At 49.3% G+C, this 21,143-nt stretch overlaps 1 protein-coding gene across 2 annotated transcripts in view; it reads left to right on the top strand.

Annotated features, from left to right (window-relative positions):
* Positions 1–21,143, top strand: part of LOC144326469 (BCL-6 corepressor-like protein 1) — a 94,741-nt gene that overhangs the window by 32,520 nt on the left and 41,078 nt on the right. For both annotated transcript variants that reach the window (XR_013391510.1, XM_077923018.1), the window contains one exon: positions 12,310–12,530. Coding sequence is in view for 1 of the 2 variants with exons in the window: in XM_077923018.1 (XP_077779144.1) it covers positions 12,310–12,530 (221 nt within the window). In the remaining variant the exon portion in view is untranslated. The remainder of the gene's footprint in view (positions 1–12,309; positions 12,531–21,143) is intronic.

Raw genomic sequence — 21,143 nt, 5'->3', positions numbered from 1 at the left:
ACAACAACATGTGTAATGGTTCTAGGGGTTGCTCGTGCGTTAGCCGGCGCCAACACCTGGCTGGGTTGCCTGAGTGAACCTTTCCTGTCCGGACAGCCACTCACCCGTGGCTGTTTCAATCGCTGGCAGAATCCGTCAGTGGGCGTTTCTTAAACTTCTTCCAGCAAAGAAGCTCTTTGACGCCCAGTCTCCTCCTACTCTCCCTGCGCGGACGCCTTCTGCGCAAGGAGGGCGTAGGCAGCGGAGGACCCTTCCTCTCCCCGCTGGTCCCTGGCAAGGAGTCATGTGACCGCCTCGCTGATTCCCCCATCTGCCCCCCTTCTCCACTGGAGCTACGCTGATTCCCTTCCCCAGAAGATGGGCTGCCTCTCCCAATCCCGGGACGCTCTCTGGGATCCCTCTGGAGCTTGCTCTCTCCCTCCGTCACTGATGGCAGTTCCCTGACAACATGACATTGACTTCCACCAATCCCACAGCACCTCCTTTATCTCTCATTCTGTCTTCCTGATTTCCTGTTTTCTTTATCCTCTCTATCCTAACATCTAGATATAAATCCTTCTTTCATATCCTTTCACTTCACAAGGTTATTCCAGACTCAGCCAGATTTCTGCCCTCGAACCTTGACTTTTGAGGTATTCATTTAGGCACTCCCATTATTTTTAACTTCATTTTTGGTTTTTGTCTTATTATATCTGTCAATTTGGCTAATTCTAAGTATTCTGAGAGCTTACATAGCCACTCTCCCCTAGTGGGTAACTGATTCCCTTTCCAGTACTTAGCCACCAGGATTCTTGCTGCAGACGTTGTGTATAAGAAAAATCTAGTTTTGTCTTTTGGAATATCGTCATTTAAAATTCCTAAAAGGAATGCCTCTGGCCTTTTACTATATGATATTCTTAATATTTTCTTTATTTCTTTGTGGATCATGCTCCAAAATTTCCCAATTTCGGGGCATGTCCACCACATATGGTAGAAGGTTCCTTTTTGTATCTTGCATCTCCAGCACTTATTATTATATGTTTTATTCATTTTTGCAAGCCTTTCTGGTGCCAGGTACCACCTATGATACATTTTCATATAATAATAATAATAATAATAATAATAATAATAATAATAATAATAATAATAATAATAATAATAAATCTTTATTGTCATTGCCCCCTCTCGGGGACAACGAAATTACTTGGCTGCTCCATCCACCCAGGTAGGGCACTCCACACAAAATCAAAACAACTATAAAAACACTAATTAAAACAATACAGTATAATACAGCAAGGAAGATTAGATGACTTTCAAAGTCCAGGCTTCCCATTCAGGGCCGAGATCGCTCTGGAGAAGAAGCTGTTCTTAAGACGGCTCGTTCTTGTCCTCATCGTCCTGTATCTCCGTCCCGACGGCAGGAGCTCGAAGAGACAGTGACCAGGATGCGATGGATCTTTTACTATGTCCAGTGCCTTCCTATGGCACCTTGTGGCATAAATCTGCTCTAAGGTGGAGAGTGGGCAGCCAACAATGCTCTCTGCTGCCTTAACAACTCTGCACAACCTCATCCTGTCCTGGGTAGTACAGCTTCCGTACCACACACGTAAGCCATAAGTGAGCACGCTCTCAATGGCACAGTGATAGAAGGCAAGCAGCAGTTTCTGCGGAAGATGATTTTTCCTTAGAATTCTCAAAAAGTACAGTCTCTGTGAGAAGCTTCAAGATGGCCGCCGTGTAAGGTTCCTTCTTCCAGCTCTCTCCGACCTCTTCTCCCGATTTGGATTTTACAACCAATGGAGTAAGTTACTTACTTAAGTTTTGCATTTTGCTAGACAAGTAATTGCTGGACTCTCCACTGGTGTGATGCCAGATTTTAATTAAGTTTGACGAAGGAGGATTGTTTTGGATTGATCTGGGATGCGGCTGTAGAAATGGCGACGAGGTAAGACGCATCTGCCAGAGTCATTTCGAATCCTCCCCAAAATCTGTGTTGTGGCTCCCAGCCTTTCAAGTTCTTGCTGAAGACTGCACCAGGGTGTTGGAGCCCATGCCAGGAGTTCAAATTGCTGATAATCTGTAAAGCCTGCATCGTAAATCAGCTTTAACGAGCAGATAACTGTATCCTCCGGCAGCCTTCGACTCACTGGTTTTCCGCCAGCTCACATCAGCTTGTATTTCTATTTTTACTACCTTTTATTACCTTTTAAGCACTGCTATTTTAAAAGACTCACAACTATGGGCCAAGGCAAACGCCTAAGGGACTGTGACGAGGCTTTGCCCTCCCCAAGAGCCAAACAATCAAAAACCGACCCCCCCGTGTCTGGCAAATGGAGTGTCCCCACTGATCACTGCTATAGGGTGAAAACTCAGAACCGTTTTCACCCTCTAATGTCACCAGAAACAACGTCAACACCAGAGGAATTACTTTTACCCCAGATTAAAACTGTGGACGGCAAGCTCGGAGGAAGAGGGAGTGTCCCACTGGGGGTGGTGCAGGACGCTGGAGCCGAGGACTGCGCAAGACAAGAACAACATGAACATCTCCACCTTGTGGTCAGAACCCTTAATTGCATATTCAAGAAGATTGATGTGCTATCCTCCCAGCTATGTAACCTTGAACAGAAAATTGATAACCTCTGGTCAAAGTCTAAACCAACTGTAGCTACGGGGGAAATGAAGTGCCAGAGAACCTTACCCTCAACCAAAAAAGGAAGTGTGATCCCTAAATATAAACCAAATCCTGCACTGAAACAGCAAGCATTGTCTTTGCAACCTAAGAAAATCTGCCTAAATATCGGGGTAGGGTCAGCAAGGTGGCTCACTCTGGATGGGGTCAAAAAGCATCTAAGCAATCTCCTAAACATAGAAATCACACAATGTGATCTCATTGCAGTATTACCTTTGAACCAGCACCTCAGGCAACAGAAAGTGATGCTTGCGTTTTACTCTCCAAGGATCCCTTCAGCTATCATCAGGCAGAAATCACTCTTGGCTAGGTATGATATCATCCCAACAAGAGTTTTTATGGATAGCATGATCCATCCCCTTCTACTTGCCGGTTACGACACGGAGCGGACCCTGTCGGAGAGGTCGGGAGCACCTCGGGACATTGAGCCTCCTTTTCCGGAGGATATCCATCCGTACCAAAACTGGACTTACCCCACGTCCCCACGAGCTCCAAAGGAACCCACTGGCGCAAGTAATTCTCTGACCCCACCGGAGGAAAGAGAGCTTTTAGCCACCTTTGGCGACCTTCCACCGAGGGAACAACAAGAAATAATTGATAGACTAGAAGTACTTAATCATCAGCTCATACATGTCCAGAAGAACGGAAAAGTCCTGCCCACTTCTCAGGATAACCGTGCCAGCTTTTCGGAGTCGTGTTTTAAGGAAGTAGGAAGTCTTCCATACCTCAGTCCAGCTCCTAAACCCATGTCTCCCCCACTTGTGGGCAAATCCCACCGACGCTGGGCAGACCCAGGTTCTGCCTCACAAGTTGGCCTATCATCCCAACTCTTGATAAATTTTGACTCGCCCCCCAAGAGTCCCCCGCCGAAGAGTGTAACTCAGAGTGTAACTCAGATTCCTTTCCACCAAAACAATTCCTTACCATCCAATCCATCAATGCCGGAACTGGAATCCTCATATTCCCCTGAGCGGCATAGACCCGACATACAAACAGTACCTGTACGTCAAGCACCCCCAGTACCTTCGCTAGCATCAGGTCAGGGGAGTGTTCCACTTACATCAAAAAATGACCCGGATTGGACTGAAGACCCGGCCGGACATATAAATCAAATGGTTTCATCGACGACCTTTAGACCTCGCGGTGGGGCAGTCTCAGCAAATCCTGTGGAGTCTCCCACTGAAGTGTCCGCCCTTGGGCCAGCCAGCGGGAGACCCGTTCTGTCGCCCCAGTCTGAACACCTCACTACCAACTTCAAGATTAGGCACCTCCAGCAGGTGCCTGCCATGCAAAGTAAAATAACTGACTTTTTTGTGGGGTCTGCCCTGCCTCCAAAGGACTCACTTCTCTCCCCGAATTGACAGCGAATTGAACACAACAGGAACTCCCCCCTATCAGTCCTCAGCTGGAACATCGCGGGCTGGAGGGGAAAAAAACATGAGCCAGAATTCTTGGAGTTTATTAACCTGTTTCATATCATCTTGTTCCAAGAATCGTGGGAAGTAGAGAAAATTGTCCTAAATGGCTTTGAGCTGCTAGAACTCCCTGCCTGCCCCTCCCTGAAAGGAGGCCGCCCTAAAGGGGGCCTAATAATAGGCATCTCCCTCAACCTACATGCTAAATTTACTCTAGTACAGGCCTTGCCTCCCTATGCCCTTACCGGGCTGATTGCGGGGGATAAGATCTCGCTCCTAGTTACAAATGTTTACTTGCCACCTGGGGGTTCTTCCCTCGAACTGGGCTCTAAATGGGGCTCGCTAGAAGAGCATTTGCTCTCATGCTATGTTAAGTTCCCTAACACCCCGGCCATTATAGGTGGCGATTTTAATGCCCGCACAGCAGCAAACTGGGACTCGCTGACCAAAGCCAAATGGTGGGTTACCCCAAACCTTGATAATTACGACCTGGAACATATCATGAGGAGAACCTCTAAAGACCACAGAGCAAATGAGGCTGGGGTACTCCTCTACCAAATGGCCATCCGTTTGAATTTGGTGCCCTTAAATGGCACATGCCTCCCTGATATTCCAGGGGATTTCACTCACCTGAGCGTTAAATCAAACAGCGTCCTCGATTACCTGTTGGTCTCTAGGGATCTACTTAAGTGTATTTCCACTTTTAAGATCGAAAATGTACAATTTAGTGATCATCTTCCCCTTGTAGCTAAGCTCTCCCTGAACTGGCAGCCGGAGGCTCATAGACATGCGACCCAGATGGTAACCAACGAATCTCTCCAAGTAAGAGGAATCAAATGGTCGGAGACCCAGGCTCAAAGGTACCAGGAATTCTTTCAAAAAGAAATCCTCGGGCCCCATTCCAACATAGGCTCTGCCTCAGACGAGCATAGCATAGTGTTGAAGCGCTTCCACCATCATACGACTGATCTTACATCCTTCTTTAGGTTACCACCCAAAAATTTAAATCGAATCGAGTATACTCACGGTGCCCCCTGGTATAATTCTCAGTGCAAACAAGCAAGACAGCGCCTCCGTGCTATATATAATGTATATAAGACCTCCGATGCATCTACTCTGCCAGCTAGTTATGCCCAAGCCAAGCAAGTCTACAAACGCACGCAGAAAACTGCCAAGCGTGAGTGGCAACATAATCGTTGGCAGGCTTTGATTACTGCTTCAAAACCACACAGATCCAGGGAATTCTGGTCTTTGATTAACAGAAGGGTGAGGAAATACCCAAGGGCAGTCATCTCTGCACCGACATGGGAAGTGTTCCTGAAGAAATGCTTCTCACAGGCAGATGCTCCCTCCGACCATCTGATGCATCTGTTCACCCACCTACCTATTTGGCCTCCCACCGATCCTGACGAATTAGCCAAGCTAATAGCTCAGCTGAAACCGGGCAAAGCCCCTGGGCCCGACCTGATCCCTGCTGAAGCCATCAAACTACACCCAAAATGGTGGGCTGGCATCTTGGCCAAAACCTTCGATGCAATCAACGCTTCCGGTCTCATCCCCAAAATATGGAAGGAGGCCATTATAGTACCAATTCATAAAAAAGGTTCTCCAACGGAGCCGGAAAACTATCGCAACATCAGCCTCCTTTCGATCATAGGGAAAATCTATGCCAGCTTTTTGCTGACTAAATTATTGCGATGGGTAGATGAGACTAACCAGATTGGCCACGAACAAGCAGGGTTCAGAACTAAACGTTCTACAACAGATCATGCAATAATTCTTTATCATCTGGCACGGAAGTACTCCTCCCCTCCCCGGGGCAACCTCTGTGCTGCCTTCTTAGATCTAAAGGCAGCCTTTGACAGCGTTCCTAGAAATATTCTTTGGGAGAAACTTGCGAAACAGGGTATTGATAGAAGACTCTTATGGCTCATAAGTCAGCTCCACGAAGGTACCCTTGCCAGAGTGAGACTTACTCCTGCGGGCGACCTCACAAATTCGATACCAATAAACAAGGGAGTGCGCCAAGGATGTATATTGGCTCCCTGCCTATTCAACCTTTTCATCAGCGACATGCGAGCATCCCTAGTTAACTCATCTCCAAGTACACACGCGCCTAGACTAGCGGATTACCGCTGCCCACTCCTTTTATATGCGGACGACGCGGTAATTCTATCTTATACACGTGTTGGACTAACCAGAGCTCTGAAGATCTTTGCCACGTATTGCCAACTCAACCAATTAACCATCAACCATGCTAAGTCCAAGATTCTGATTTTCTCCAGAAGCCGGAGATTATACAAATGGAAGCTTGGTGGAGCAAAAATAGAGCAAGTCCTAAAATTTCAATATCTAGGAGTTATTTTTCAATACAACTTGGGATGGAAAGCTCAAATTCAACACCTACTTAACAAGGCCAAAACCCTGTTATATGCGCTCCTCCGATTTTTCTTTTCGGACGGAGCTCTGCATGTCCCTTCGGCCCTAAAGGTGTTCAAGGCAAAAGTGGTTGCAGTGCTTGCTTATGCTGCCCCGCTCTGGGCCGTGATGACAGATCTTGCTCCCCTTGAGACTCTGCAAAGCCAATTCCTACGTCGGCTCCTAATGCTCCCCCTATGCGTAAGCAACGCAGCCATGCGACTAGAATTGAAGATCGCATCCTTAGAAACTTGCCTGTGGAAGCAAGTCTTCAATTACTGGTTATCATTGTGGCATAGATTACCAAACCATTACCTTGCCCAATGCTTATGGCGAGATGAATTCTCCAGCCTTTGGACTAGTAAAATTCATGCCAAACTCCTGAGCTATGGAATCTCTCCCTCAGATTCCCTAAAACTAGACCAAATCACTGCTCAAAGACTGATCCGTCAAAGACTGGATGACATCGACTTGCAGCAAAATTACACGCTGGGGGGAGGTGTTTGTTCGCCCCAGAACATTGGTATCACTTTAACTTATTGCGTTCCATCATACCTCTCCTCCCTTTCGACTGTTGCCCATAGACTGGCCTTCACCAAAGCGAGGTTCAACGTTTTCCCCTCCAATGTCCTGAGACATAGATTCTCAAAGGGCCAAGTCCCCGCCACGTGCGAATGTGATAAGGTGACGCCGGAGTCGCTCCAGCACATTATGTTCACTTGCCCCCTGTTCAATGTGCCACGGGCAAATTTGTTGGGATCAATCATACAGAAACTAGAGGGTACCCCACCAAAATTCCACCTTGCCCAAATCTTGCAGGATAAGGATTCCCACACGACCCTGAAAGTGGCTAGGTTCCTGGTCGCTGTCCTCTCACAAAAGCGACGCCAAGGAGCGCTACAAGCTAATTAAGGGGTAGTATGCCATCCCATCTTATAGTATTTTATTGTTATAGTGGTGTTTTAGCGACTGTTTTTTTTTCTTTTCCCCACGGCACAAGCTGCCACTTATGTTGTTGTTTTTACCTGTATGGGCCTATGGCCGTAATAAATATTATCTATCTATCTATCTATCTACAGTCTCTGCTGCGCCTTCTTCACAAGCCCCCTTGTGTTGACACTCCAGGACAGATCCTCTTGTAATTCAATGCCCAAAAATCTGAACGTTGTTACCCTCTCCACACAGACCCCATCAATCAAAAGTGGCTGGACATTGCTCTTCTGTCTCCTGAAGTCCACCACAAGCTCCTTTGTCTTCCTTGTATTTATGAGCAAGTTGTTAGCTCTGCACCACTCTGTCAGCCGCTCCACCTCATCTCTATAGTCCGTTTCACCCTCCCTTTCAGAGATGAGCCCAATCACGGTTGTGTCATCTGCAAATTTGACAACCCTATTACTAGGGTGAGCAGCGACACAATCGTACGTGTAGAGAATATAAAGGAGCGGACTGAGTACGCATCCCTGTGGTGTTCCTGTGTTAGTCTTAAGCATACTAGAGGTATAAGGGCCCAACCGAACCCTCTGGGGGCGGTCTGACAAAAAGTCCAATATCCACCCACAAAGTGATAACAGAAGCCCCAGATCTTCCAGTTTAGACATCAGACGTTGTGGTAGAATGGTATTAAATGCCGAGCTGAAATCTAAAAAAAGCAGTCTGGCATAACCCCCCCGCTGCTCCAAATGTGCAAGAACGGCATGGAGGGCAATCGCCACAGCGTCCTCTGTCGATCTTTTCATTTTATAAGCAAATTGGAATGTGTCCAGTCCCTCTGGTAGGCAGGCAATGACATAATTTCGTACCAGCTTTTCAAAGCACTTCATGATTATAGGTGTGAGTGCTACTGGACGAAAGTCATTCAGATCTTCCGGGTTAGATTTTTTTGCTATTGGAACGATAGTAGAGGACTTTAGGCAGGATGGAACAATAGCCTGGGCTAGGGATCGATTTAAGATCCCAGTGAAAACTCCTGCTAGTTGATCTGCACAGTCTCTCAATACCCTTCCAGCTACCCCATCTGGCCCTGTGGCCTTCCTTGGGTTGATTCCCTTCAACACCTTCCTCATCTCTTCTTTTTCCACAGAGACTACCACATTCCTTTGTACTGATGATGGTGATGGTGGTGATGATGGCAAAGCCTTCACAGGGAGTGGTGGTGGTGGTGGTAAAGCCTCAGCAGGTGTTGCTGCAGATGTTACTTCAAAACGGGCAAAAAAGGCATTCAAATCCTCTGCGAGGGATGCCCCTCCCTCGTCTGCCAGGGAATCCTTGGATTTATACCCTGTTAATTCTTGTACACCTTGCCACACCTGCCTGGTGTTGTTACTTTGTAGATGATTCTCCAGCCGCTGTCTATACGCCTCCTTTGCTACACGGATACCTCTCTTTAGATCCGCTCTAGCTAAGCTGTACAACGACTTATTTCCACTTCTGAAAGCAATATTTCTTGCCTTTAGCAACCCCTGGACCTCCCTTGTCATCCAGGGCTTCCTGTTTGGGTAGATCTTTATCCGACGCCTCTGTGTTACATTTTCAGTGCAGAACCTGATATAGTCCAACACTTGCTCAGTATGAGTCTCTACATCCTGTTGGGCGAATACCTCCCAATTGGTGTCATGAAAACAGTCTTGTAGTTGTTGGGATGCTTCAGCTGGCCATATTGTAATATCCCTCTTTATAGCTGGAGTCCGTTTCTCTTATTAGGTAACATGCTGTAAAATTTATATTTTTTGTCCATAGTCTTTCCCATTCATTATATTCAACTGGGTGGCCCAGATCTTGTTCCCATTTTTTAATAGCGTCTCCTTTTTCCTCCTTTTCTACTTCCCCATTTTGTAACAGTTTATATATTTTTGAAAGAGTCTGTTGGTTGTTATATAAAATTTCTTTTTCCCATGCCGAGATTTTTTTATCAAACCCTTAAGCTTACTATCCTTCTCAAATATTGTTTTTAATAGAAAATATTCTAACCAATCCCCCCCCCCTCTTTTAATTCTTCAAATTTCTTTACTGTTGGGCAATCTTTTATCTCTTCTACGAGTTCCCTATATGTTAGCCAGCTATCTTTCATGTTGCTTCTATGCAAGGCTGATGACTCTATAGGTGATAGCCACCAGGGAGTTTTGGCTGTTACTATTGTTTTATTTCTTTCCCAGACTTCGAATAGGGCCTTTCTCACCAAATGATTAGTGAATCCTCTATGTGCTTTTATTTTATCGTGACCCAGATAGCCATGCCACCCGAAAACTTTGTCCCAGCCCTCCATGTCATGCATGCAGCCTCAAAATACAGCTTGAGGTTGGGGACTGCGAACCCGCCCCTTTCTCTAGGCTCCATCAGTACTTTGAACCTTACTCTTGGCTTCTTACCTTGCCAGATAAAATTAGAAAGATCCCTTTGCCAACCTTTAAAACATTTTGTCCTGATAATTATTGGGATCGTCTGGAAAAGGAAGAGCATCTTTGGTAGAATTGACATTTTTATCAAGGATATCCTTCCCCATAAGGGCAAGTTCAATTTATTCCATTTATTTAGATGTCCTTTTATTTCCTTCCACTTCTTCACATAGTTATCCTTGTACAAATTGGTATTTTTATTTGTGATCTAGATCCCCAAATACTTAACTTTCGTGGTAATTTTAAGGCCTGTTACTCTTTCCAATTCTTCCTGATCCTTTACCCCCATATTTTTTGTTAATAATTTAGATTTTTCTTTATTTAACTTAAAGCCTGATACTTCTCCATACTCAAACAATTTCTTTAGTGCTTCTGGTATACTTTCTTCTGGGTTTTCTGTAGTAATGATTACCGTATTTTTCGCCCTATAGGACGCACTTTCCCCCCTCCAAAAATGAAGGGGAAATGTGTGTGCATCCTATGGGGCGAATGCAGGCTTTTGCTGAAGCCTGGAGAGCGAGAGGCATCAGTGCGCACTGACCCCTCTCGCTCTCCAGGCTTCAGGAAGCTATCCGCAAGCCTTGCGAGCCCGGGGGAGTTCCCGCGGGCTCGCAAGGCTTGCGGGCAGCAGCCTGCAGCCGGAGCACGGGGCGCCCTCCAGAGGACGCCCCGTGCTTCGGGAAGGTGTCCGCAAGCCTCCCGCGCCTGGCGGAAGGACCTGCCAGGCGCACGAGGCTTGGGGCGGCAGCCTGCATTCCGAAGCACGGGGTGCCCTCCGGAGGACGCCCCGTGCTTCAGGCGAGTGTCCGCAAGCCTCCCGCGCCTGGCGGAAGGTCCTGCCGGGCGCGCGAGGCTTGGGGCGGCAGCCTGCATCCCGAAGCACGGGGTGCCCTCCGGAGGACGCCCCGTGCTTCAGGCGAGTGTCCGCAAGCCTCCCGCGCCTGGCGGAAGGTCCTGCCGGGCGCGCGAGGCTTGGGGCGGCAGCCTGCATCCCGAAGCACGGGGTGCCCTCCGGAGGACGCCCCGTGCTTCAGGCGAGTGTCCGTAAGCCTCCCGCGCCTGGCAGAAGGTCCTGCTGGGCGCGCGAGGCTTGGGGCGGCAGCCTGCATCCCGAAGCACTGGGTGCCCTCCGGAGGACGCCCCGTGCTTCGGAAAGGTGTCCGCAAGCCTCCCGCGCCTGGTGCAATTTCTGCGCTGTCAGGCTAGTGTTACTTGGCCCTGTGGCAGCTTCGCATTTAACAATTCACTTACTTGCCCTGGGCAACCAGGAATCCCATGCAGGCGAGTGAGTGGACTCGCAAAGGAGGCATGGACCTTTCTACCTCTTCTCTGCCAACCTGCTTTGCAGAATGCAATTTTTAAAGAAAGCATTGCCAGTGTTTCTTGCTGGCCATGGGGCAGGCTGGTAAATAAAAAACACAAATTTGTGGGCTGTGCCAGCCCATGCCAATACCTGTGACTGGGAGGGTTGTAAGGGGCAGAGAGGGAAACATTGTTCACCCTGTTCACAATGGTTGCCAGCACTCTTAGTTTGCCCACCATGTTTCTGTGCATGTGCAGTAGTTTCCCATGGAAACAGTGTGAACTTGGGATTGGCAGTCTCCCTTCCTCGGGTCATCTGAGGTTTTGCCAAGCATTGACCATGCATTTTGAACCATGTGGTGTAGTCTGAAGTTTGTGATCCTGCGCCAAGTGCTGCACACAGCCCTGTCTGTGCCTGAAGCACCCCTGGTGGACACCCATCCAACTTCACCTCCCTAGAGGTTGTCCAAAATAGACCTCGCCAGCTTCTTAGCCTGCTTATTTGTTGCTGAACGGCTGTGAAGTCTATGGAGTGCCCTTTGAACAGCTTATGCTGCAGCCGTCTCCTCCCTAGAATTTAAAAGGCAGTGCTTTACCAGAGAGGAAATAACGAGCAATTGTTGTCCCTCTTCTTTCTGGTATCAGTTTCCCAGAATCCTTTGCTTTTGCAGTTCTCTGGCCCTCTGATCCATCTTCCTTTCAAGTTGTTAGCAAAGGATCATATACGTCGAAGGCATAATAATAAATTCAATAAAGCTATGGAACTCACTGCCATGGTAATGTGGCAGTGGCTCAGAATAAAAGGGAGATAGGGAAATAGGTGCAGAAGTTGTGACGTTAGTGCCATTTCAGTTGGCTAAAATGGAGCAGTTGCTTAGCAGCACACCATAGACTGAGGATGCTGGACAGCTTCCTCTGATGTACCCACGGCTGGCTGATAGTATGCAAGGGGAGCTAACCAAGAAGCTTGCTCTGAAGCCTCTGCTGTTCCTTTCTTTTTCTACTCCCCACTTCTGTTTGCATGTTCAGGAGCTGATGTGTGCATTTGAGCCCAGGGATGTGTGCATTTGAGCCTCCTTTGTGCTGTTTAATCCCCCTCTGCCTTGCCTTGCAGACTTCAGGTACCGAAACCACAAGGATGCTGTGCCGAGCAAAGGCTCGGACCTATGCTTGAGGAGCAGGCTTTCTCCAACCCTCCAAGGACTCCTGGACTTCCACAATGGATTCCTCTTGGATCACCCCAACTCGGCTCCCATCCAGGATGTGCTAGAGAAACCTTCCGGGAAACGCAAATGCAAAACCAAACACCTCTCAGGCATCTGTGAAGAGGGGAAGGTACAGTATTGCTTAGGAGATGCTGGAGTTGATTTCGGGATAGGGTTAGACGGGTGCTGCACCCAGGGCTCTGTGGGAGTCTGAGCTACAAAACCAGGCTCAATCGCCACTTAAAAGGTTTAGCTAGCAGATGCTGGGAAATAACTTCTCTCAGTTGCCTGGGGCTTTGGGAAGTTGCCACTCGGCATCACAGACCAAGGATGGGCAACCCGTCATCCCCCTGGCTGGGGTGGGAGGGAGCTGAAGTGCCAAAGGCAGCACATCCCTGTTGTCAACAGTACTAATTTAAGCAAAACAAAGAGTTTCATCCTGGTGTACAGCTGCTTCCTCAGTTCCTGTGAATGGATCTGCCAGCATTTTTCATTTTATTTTAAAGGGCTCTCAGTATGATCAGAGCAGAAGCCCTGTGTGTATGTGTTCAGAACCCAAATCAGCAATCCGCCCTGGGTACGCCTGCCTGTGCACAATGCAAAGGCCGAATGGATTACTGGGAGCAGAATTCAGCATTTGAGAGTCTTGGTTTTCTTTTCTTTTTTTAAGATTTTAAAAAATGTGAGCGATGCCTTTGAGATGCCTTTGCTACAAGTTTGGGAACTTTATGGAAGTTATTAACTGATAGCTCTTGTCAGGGCTGCCTCAGGTCCCAGCTCACAAGAGACCAACGCCAAGTCCAGTTTATATACAAAAATGTTTATTGAAGTTCATTGTACGCTCCACAGCCGAGGCGCGCAGCCCCACGTCTGTTACGCTTAGACCGCTGAAGTCCCCTCTGAGTCAGTCCCTCCTCTGCACCAGTTTAAGAGGGCTGTGCTGCTCCACCTCTTCCTTTCTTTCCTTTTCCGCAGGGTCTTCCTGCCCCCTGGGGTTTCGCCCCTCCTGGATTCCCCTGAAGTGGAATCCCCAGACAGCTCTTCCCCCCTCCTGCGTGCTTTGGGACCTGGCTCCTCCCCCGGGCTCCCTGTACTTCCGCGCGCCTCCACATTTGAACTTGGCGCGCGTTCGCAACCGCTAACCTTCTTCCTGCCCCTCCCCTTCCGGGAGGATGTCTTGCTCCGATCTCCCCTCCCTCTCTGCTTTCGGACCTGCTTCTCCTGTCACTCTGGAATCTCCACCCCCTTCACTGCGCTCTGGCGGAGAAGCCGGTCCCGACTCCCAGCTCCCACTTTAGGTTCCCCCGCTGGTCCCCTGCTCCTGACAAGTCCCCCCTGTGACTCCCCTTGGCCTGACCACAGGCGCCCCCTTCTGGGAATCCTCCGATTCACTTGAAAGACTCATGGAATCCCTCAAGTCATAGTCATCCTCTTCCTCGCTGCCCTGGGATTCTTCCCCCTCGCTCTCTGTCTCCTCCCTCACCTGTGCCTCTGTCCCTGAACCCCTGACATCCATCCCCCCCTCGAAGCCCCCCCTTCCCCCTCCCGCCGCTCGGGCGCAGGTTCTGGGAGCTCCGTCGTTGCGGGGGTAGATGCTGGACACAGGTCGTCGACGTCGATCTCCTTTGCTTCCAGTTCAGTGTATGTGTGCTCGAACTCGGGTTCATCCCCCAAGTTGTTCGCGTCCTCCTCTCCCCCTGTTACTTCGGGCGGTGCTGTTTGCCAAGGACCCCTCAGCCACCTCCTGCGCCAGTCCTCTTCTGGTTGATCGTCCCACCAGTAAGAGGGGTCCGTGTCCACCCCCGAGCACGATCCCCTTGGAGGGCTCGATTCTGGCGTCGTCTCCTCTGCGGAGGAGAACCCCCGGAAAGTGCTGGCTGAAAGTGTGGGCGTAAAAAGCCAGTCGTCGAAATACTCGGCTGGCATGGGCCTGTGTGGGAAAAGGGCATGGAACTCGTCTTTGAGAAGAGGTTCCTCCAGAGCGTAGTCCGGCACCCAACTGTTGGCGCTGGCCGGGGTACCTTCTCTGGCGAGAAGATATTCTACTCCCTCTTCCCCCCATCTCGAGTCCAGAATTTCTGTGACCTCGTTGAGTGGCGTGGCCCTCGGTGACTTCCCCCCTCTTGGTGACTCTCTGCGTGGGTCTGGTGCCGTCCCTGACTCCTGAAATCTGTGTGGGGCCTTGTAGGGTGTGAGCACCGACCTATGAAAGACCGGGTGCATTCTGGAACCGTCCGGGAGGGTCAACCGAAAAGCTACGGGATTGATCCTGGCCTCAACTTGGTACGGCCCTAGCTGCCTGTGTCCTAGCTTCTTCTTAGCTAACGACTTGGCCGGCATCGCTTGGGCTGCTAACCATACCCAGTCCCCCACCTGGATGTCCTCTCCTGCCCTTCTGTGCCTGTCTGCCTGCACTTTATAGGCTTGTTTAGCTAGCTCCAAGTGCCGCTGAAGCTCCTCGTGGACCTCCTGCAGTTCTGCTGCTAAATGGTCAGCTCCCTGCGGCTCCCCCTCCCCCGTTGTCATCAACCCCGGGAAGGTTCTGGGATGTCGCCCATTGTTGGCGAAGAACGGTGTCACCCCCGTTGACGCATGCTGTTAGTATCTCAGCTCACAGTCAGAGGTACCTGGCCTCCCCCGAGGCAGCTGAGCGAGACACTTGTTTACCTTCCGTCTGCGACTCCCGGCAGACTAGGTCATAAACCGGTGATTCTTCTCATCAGACGTGAGGAGAACACACCCTCTGCTTCTCTCTCCTTGCTTTCCCCCCCAGGAGGGGAAATGAGACAGACAGGAGTCTATTTACATGACTTTTTATTCCTGCCATTCAGCAGTACAGAGAAACGTGTCTGTACCCTTCAGACTCCATTAGAAGAGACACACAACTCCGCCCTGCACTTCCAGTACAGGTCAGATGACGCACTGAGCTAACATCCGGTGCTCAGTACAGAGAATAGGCTCCACCTTTTCTCCAACAGTACATCTGCAAACCACAACATCCTGTTTTGCATTCCAGCCATCTGGAGCTGGCTTTTGCCTTGGTGTTTTTTCCTGACATCCTCCCCCAAAAGCATCAATAGGCAAAACATGATCCAGAGAAGAAAACAAACAGTTGTTATACATATAACAGTCCCCTGTTGTTTCAGTTCCACCCTTGGAACTCCCCACCACTGGTTTCACCAGTGTACCTCTCTGGTTGTCTGGCTTCCAAGGAATGAGTGCTTCTGCATTACCTTGGCTAGCTACTCTCTGTTGTGTCTTTGTTTCTGACTTAGACACTGCTTTAACCTGCTTTGAGTTGTTAACAATAGCTACACATGCAACAGCTATGTTAGCAAACTCTTTTGAGTACCTCTTTGGTGGTACACCCTTTGTAACTCTCTCAGACCTACGTGTGAGGTGCTGATCCTCTGTGCTCACTGGTTCAACCTCTGGACTTTGTTGAGAACCAGTAGCATTGGCTAACAGTGGTTCTTCCTTCACCTGTGAAGGTCTATCCTTTGTGTGAGATTTCCTCTCAATGACTGTTACAACTGAACTCTCTGAGCTATCACTGTCATCATCAGTACCACTGTAATCTGTGACATCAGAAAAATCATCATCATCTGAATTGCTCTCTGTGGGAAATGTTTGTTCTACAACCTGCTCTTTTTCTGGAGCACTCTCTAGAAACTTTGTGAGAATCACCTGACCAGATTCAGACAAAATTACTCTATAGAGACCCTTTTCATAACCCACAAAAATGCCTCTGGCATTCTTCACTCCACCTGGAGCTTCTGTTCTCACATGAGACCCGAAAACCTTAAAATAGGCAATAGAAGGTTTTCTATTGAACAGCTTCTCAAAAGGAGAACATCCCAACTCTGTTGAGACCTTTCTCAACCACACGTGAAGATAGGACGCTAGCGACTCGGCCCAATATTCATGTGGCAAATGTGAACTCAGCAATTGCGCATGCATCCCCTTTTGCAATTCTTTGTTCACTTTCACACAGACCCCTCTGTTCCACGCTTCGGGCGAAACAGAAACTTTGTGGTCTATCCCTTTTCCATCCAGGAACTTCTGAAACTTCTGTAACAGAAAAACTTGTTTGTCATCTGTGAAGAGACAATCAATGTTAGCATCATGCATATTTTTAACCTTGTCACAAAACTCCTGAAACTTTTCTAAAGTTTCCTGCGGTTTCTCCATCAAATAAACCCAAGAATAATTAGTGAAACAATCCACACACACAAGGTAATATTTTGCACCGCCTCTAGATGGTTCTAGAGGACCAATCACATCAGCATACACCCGCTGAAACGCCCTGTCGACCTTGTTAGTCACCTTCTTGGTGCTCTTGTTGGTCACACCTGCAAGAGAAATTTCGTTAGAATCAGAAGAATTACATTTCATGTAATCACTTTGATCAAAAGTCAACAAATACAGTCCATCTTTCTCTCTGGCAGTAAGAAACAGTTCTCCATCTTTGTAGATCTTGCATCTTTTAGCATCATAGGACAGTTTCAGTCCTTTCTTTGCAATCTGCGACACACTCAGCAGATTAAATCTCAGTTCTGGAACCAGGTAAACATCGCTTATAGTCAAGCTCAGACTTTCAAGATACACAGTCCCAATTCCGGTCACTTCCAACTCCTGACCGTTGGCCTGTTTCACAGTGAAGCTTTGCTTCTTCAACGTCGAAAACAGTTCTTGGTGCAGACACAAGTGTTTTGTACATCCCGTGTCGATTATGAATGCGTTCCCAACATCTGGCGTGGTTCCTTTTGCCATCAAAGCCTTTGCAGGTTTCACCTGGCACTTGGTACGGCTTTTGCTTGACGCCTCAGGCTTCGCTGAGCTGCTCTTTGCTCCTTTTGACTGTCGCGGCTTCCTACAGTTCCGCTGTAGATGCCCAGTCTGTCCACAATTGTAGCATCGGACAGCACTCAATGCTACTCCATGCTCTCCAGTAGATTCAGCAGTGGGAAGATTTGAACTCTGTTCTTGCCTCCCCCTGTCCTTCACTTCCAGTGCAGCAAGTCTGTCGTGTTCATTAAGGACGACGGCACACACTCTCTCCGCGGTCAGGTCCTGAGCCGGTAGGGAACCAAGCTGACTGGCAACAACCTTGTAAGTCCTATTCAGGCTGTTTATCATCATGAAGCAAAATACTTCCTCCTGTAGACGGAAATTGCGTTCCACCATCTGTTGATGCAGAAACTTCATTTCTGTCAGGTGCGCTTGGACATCTCCATCAGGCGCTAATCTCAGATTGGTCAACTTCTCAAAATACAGCAACGCTGAAGAACCAGCATCTCTCTGATGCGTTGTACGCAGCATATCCCAAACCTCTTTCGCATGTTGTAAATGCTGAATATGCACCAACTACTCATCTGAGACACACAGAATTATAGCAGTCCTGGCCCTCATATTCTGTGACTCCCAACCTCTGGTTGGAGCTGCAGGGATGGGGTTTTCAATCACATCAAAAAGCCTCTGATTCTGCAGCAGGGCCTTCATCTTTACAGACCAAGATGAATAATTGTCATTATCTAAGGGAGGTGGGTAAGGCAGCCCTCCCCCTTTCTTGGCATCCATCTTGAAGCCAAAACCTCCAGCTCACACTCTCAAACAAACTGTAAAATCCAACAGTTGTTTTTTTCTTTCTCAGGCAGGCAAACTGCAAGTTGTTTATGCTCTTTGGCACCTGGCAGCTAAACTCTGGCTGCTTTGGAAAGTCCCTCCAAGAGCACGTAAACTTCTAGTCAAAACATTCTCTGGTTTTGTTTCGCTTTCCCAGGCTCACACTCACAGTCCAGCCCCTTTGCCAGTAACTTTCCAACTTTCCGTTACTTAGCAACAGTGCATACAGGACTTCTTATCTTAAACCACAAGAATTTGTGGAATGCAGGCTGAGCTTCCAAGCTGCAGGCCTCTCCTCCCGGAGCGTTTGTTTTCTTTGAAACGCAGCTCCGTGAACCAGTGAATTAATCAAACTGCGTTCACAATTTTAGCCCGAAATGCAGCATACCTTGAGCTCTGTTGCTTTGGAAAACACTTCGTCTTTCCACCAGCCGTCTGTTGAGCCTCTGGCTTCTCTCAGACGCTTTTCTTCCTTGCAGCAGAGGAGGACAATCCACCAGCCTCTCATGCAGAGGTCGATGGATCGAAACCATCCGAAGGCTGCCATATGTTAGTATCTCAGCTCACAGTCAGAGGTACCTGGCCTCCCCCGAGGCAGCTGAGCGAGACACTTGTTTACCTTCCGTCTGCGACTCCCGGCAGACTAGGTCGTAAACCGGCGATTCTTCTCATCAGACGTGAGGAGAACACACCCTCTGCTTCTCTCTCCTTGCTTTCCCCCCCAGGAGGGGAAATGAGACAGACAGGAGTCTATTTACATGACTTTTTATTCCTGCCATTCAGCAGTACAGAGAAACGTGTCTGTACCCTTCAGACTCCATTAGAAGAGACACACAACTCCGCCCTGCACTTCCAGTACAGGTCAGATGACACACTGAGCTAACATCCGGTGCTCAGTACAGAGAATAGGCTCCACCTTTTCTCCAACAGTACATCTGCAAACCACAACATCCTGTTTTGCATTCCAGCCATCTGGAGCTGGCTTTTGCCTTGGTGCTTTTTCCTGACACGTGCTTCGTGTTGTTGTAGGCAAACTCGGCCATCGGCAAGTAGTCCACCCAAGCTGCAGGTCGTTGATTGGCGTAACATCGCAGGTACTGCTGCATGATGGCGTTGACCCTTTCCGCTTGGCCGTTGGTCTGTGGATGTCTTGCCGACGCTAAGTTGATCTTGACGTTCAGGATACCTAGGAGCTTCTGCCAGAAACTGGAAATGAATTGGCGACCCCGGTCGGACAGGATGGACCGTGGCAAGCCGTGCACCCTGAATACGTGGTCTATGAACAGTTTGGCGGTCTGTTCCGCTGTCGCCACCTTCGCACAAGGAATGAAGTGCGCCATCTTGGTGAACAGGTCTACAACCACAAGTACCGCCGTCTTGCCTCGGGAGCTGGGCAGATCAGTAACAAAGTCCAGCGCTACCCGCTCCCACGGCTGTAGTGGCGTCTCCAGCGGTTCCAGTAGTCCCGCTGGCTTCTTGTGCACTGGCTTGGACCTCTGACAGGTGTCACACCTGGCGACGTAATCCGCGACCTCTCCTCGCATTTGGGGCCACCAAAAGTCTCTGGCTACCAAGTCCGCTGTCTTCTCCTTGCCGAAATGACCCGCGCTGGGTGCGTCGTGCAACTGCTGCAGAACCTTCGCGCGGAGATCGTCCCCCGGCACGTAGAGGGCACCTTTGCGAGTTAGCAGACCGTCGTGTATCTGGAACTCGTCGTCCCGTGCTGTACCTCTGCGTAGCTCTTCCATCTTGGATTGTGCAAATTGATCCGTTTGCAGCGCGCGACGCACCGCGTCCAGGTCCACGACGGCTGAAGCGCACGCCCACGCCTGTGGTGCGAAAATGTGCTTGGCTGCCACTGTTGCCACTTCCTCGAGATATTGCGGTTTCCTGGAGAGCGCATCTACTATGACATTGGAGTCTCCCGGGATGTACTCTATTCGGAAATCGAAATCCGCGAAGAATTCTGCCCAGCGCATGTGCCTCTGGCTCTGGAGCTTCGCCGTGCGCCAATACTCTAGGTTCTTGTGGTCCGTGCGGACCTGCACGGTGTGCTTGGCTCCTATGAGGAAGTGCCGCCACGCTTTGAAAGCCGCGTGAATGGCCAACAACTCCCTGTCCCAGATGGTGTAGTTCTGTTCCGACTTGCTGAGCTTCCGGGAATAGAAAGCACAGGGCCTCCAGTTCCCTTGCGGATCTTCCTGCAAAAGGACGGCCCCAACCGCTCTGTCGGATGCGTCAGTCTCGACCCGCATGGGCCTGCCGGGATTCACGTGCAGCAGCTGTTCCTCGGATGCGAAGAGGCTCTTAAGTTTCCGAAAGGACTGCTCTGCCTGGTCCGTCCAGGTGAACTTCTTCTTTTTGGAACTGAGAGTGTCCGTGATTGCTGCCGTTTCTTTCGCAAAACCCCTGATGAATTTGCGGTAAAAGTTGGCGAAACTGACGAACCTCTGGACCTCCTTCCGATTGCGCGGGCTCTTCCAGTCCAACACCGCGCGGACCTTGATGCTGTCCATGGCTAGTCCCTTGTCGGATAGCCTGTAGCCCAGGAAATCCACCTCCTTCACGTCGAACTGGCACTTCTCCAGTTTGGCGTAGAGCCTGTGTTCCCGTAGTCTCTGCAAGACCTCCTTTACGTCCCTCTCGTGAACTTCCTGCGATTCCGAGAAGATCAGGATGTCATCGAGGAAGCATACGCACTTCTTGTAGAGGAGTCCCGCTAGCACGTGGTGCATAAATGCTTGGAAACAGTGGGAGCCATTTTGGAGACCAAAAGCCATAACTCTGTATTCATAGGTACCCAACGGCGTGAACATGGCCGTCTTCCACTCATCGCCCTCACGCATGCGTATGAGATTGTATGCTCCGCGTAGATCCAACTTGGTGAAGATCTTCCCCTTCCTCACCGTCGCGAGCAGGTCGTCAATCTTGGGCATGGGAAAAGCCTTGGGCTTTGTCATCGAGTTTATGGCCCGATAGTCCACAATGAGTCTCTTTTGGGGCGTGTCCTTTTTCTTCACGAAAAACACAGGGCTGCCCCCCACTGCTTTGGATTCCCGGATGAATCCCCGCTTCAAATTGTGCTCTATGAACTCCCTGAGTTCTTGCATCTCATCCT

This window comes from Podarcis muralis, chromosome W, assembly GCF_964188315.1.
Source record: "Podarcis muralis chromosome W, rPodMur119.hap1.1, whole genome shotgun sequence".
NCBI lineage: Eukaryota > Metazoa > Chordata > Lepidosauria > Squamata > Lacertidae > Podarcis > Podarcis muralis.
Note: the sequence above shows the minus strand (reverse complement) of the source record. Positions and strands in the feature narration are given on the sequence as shown.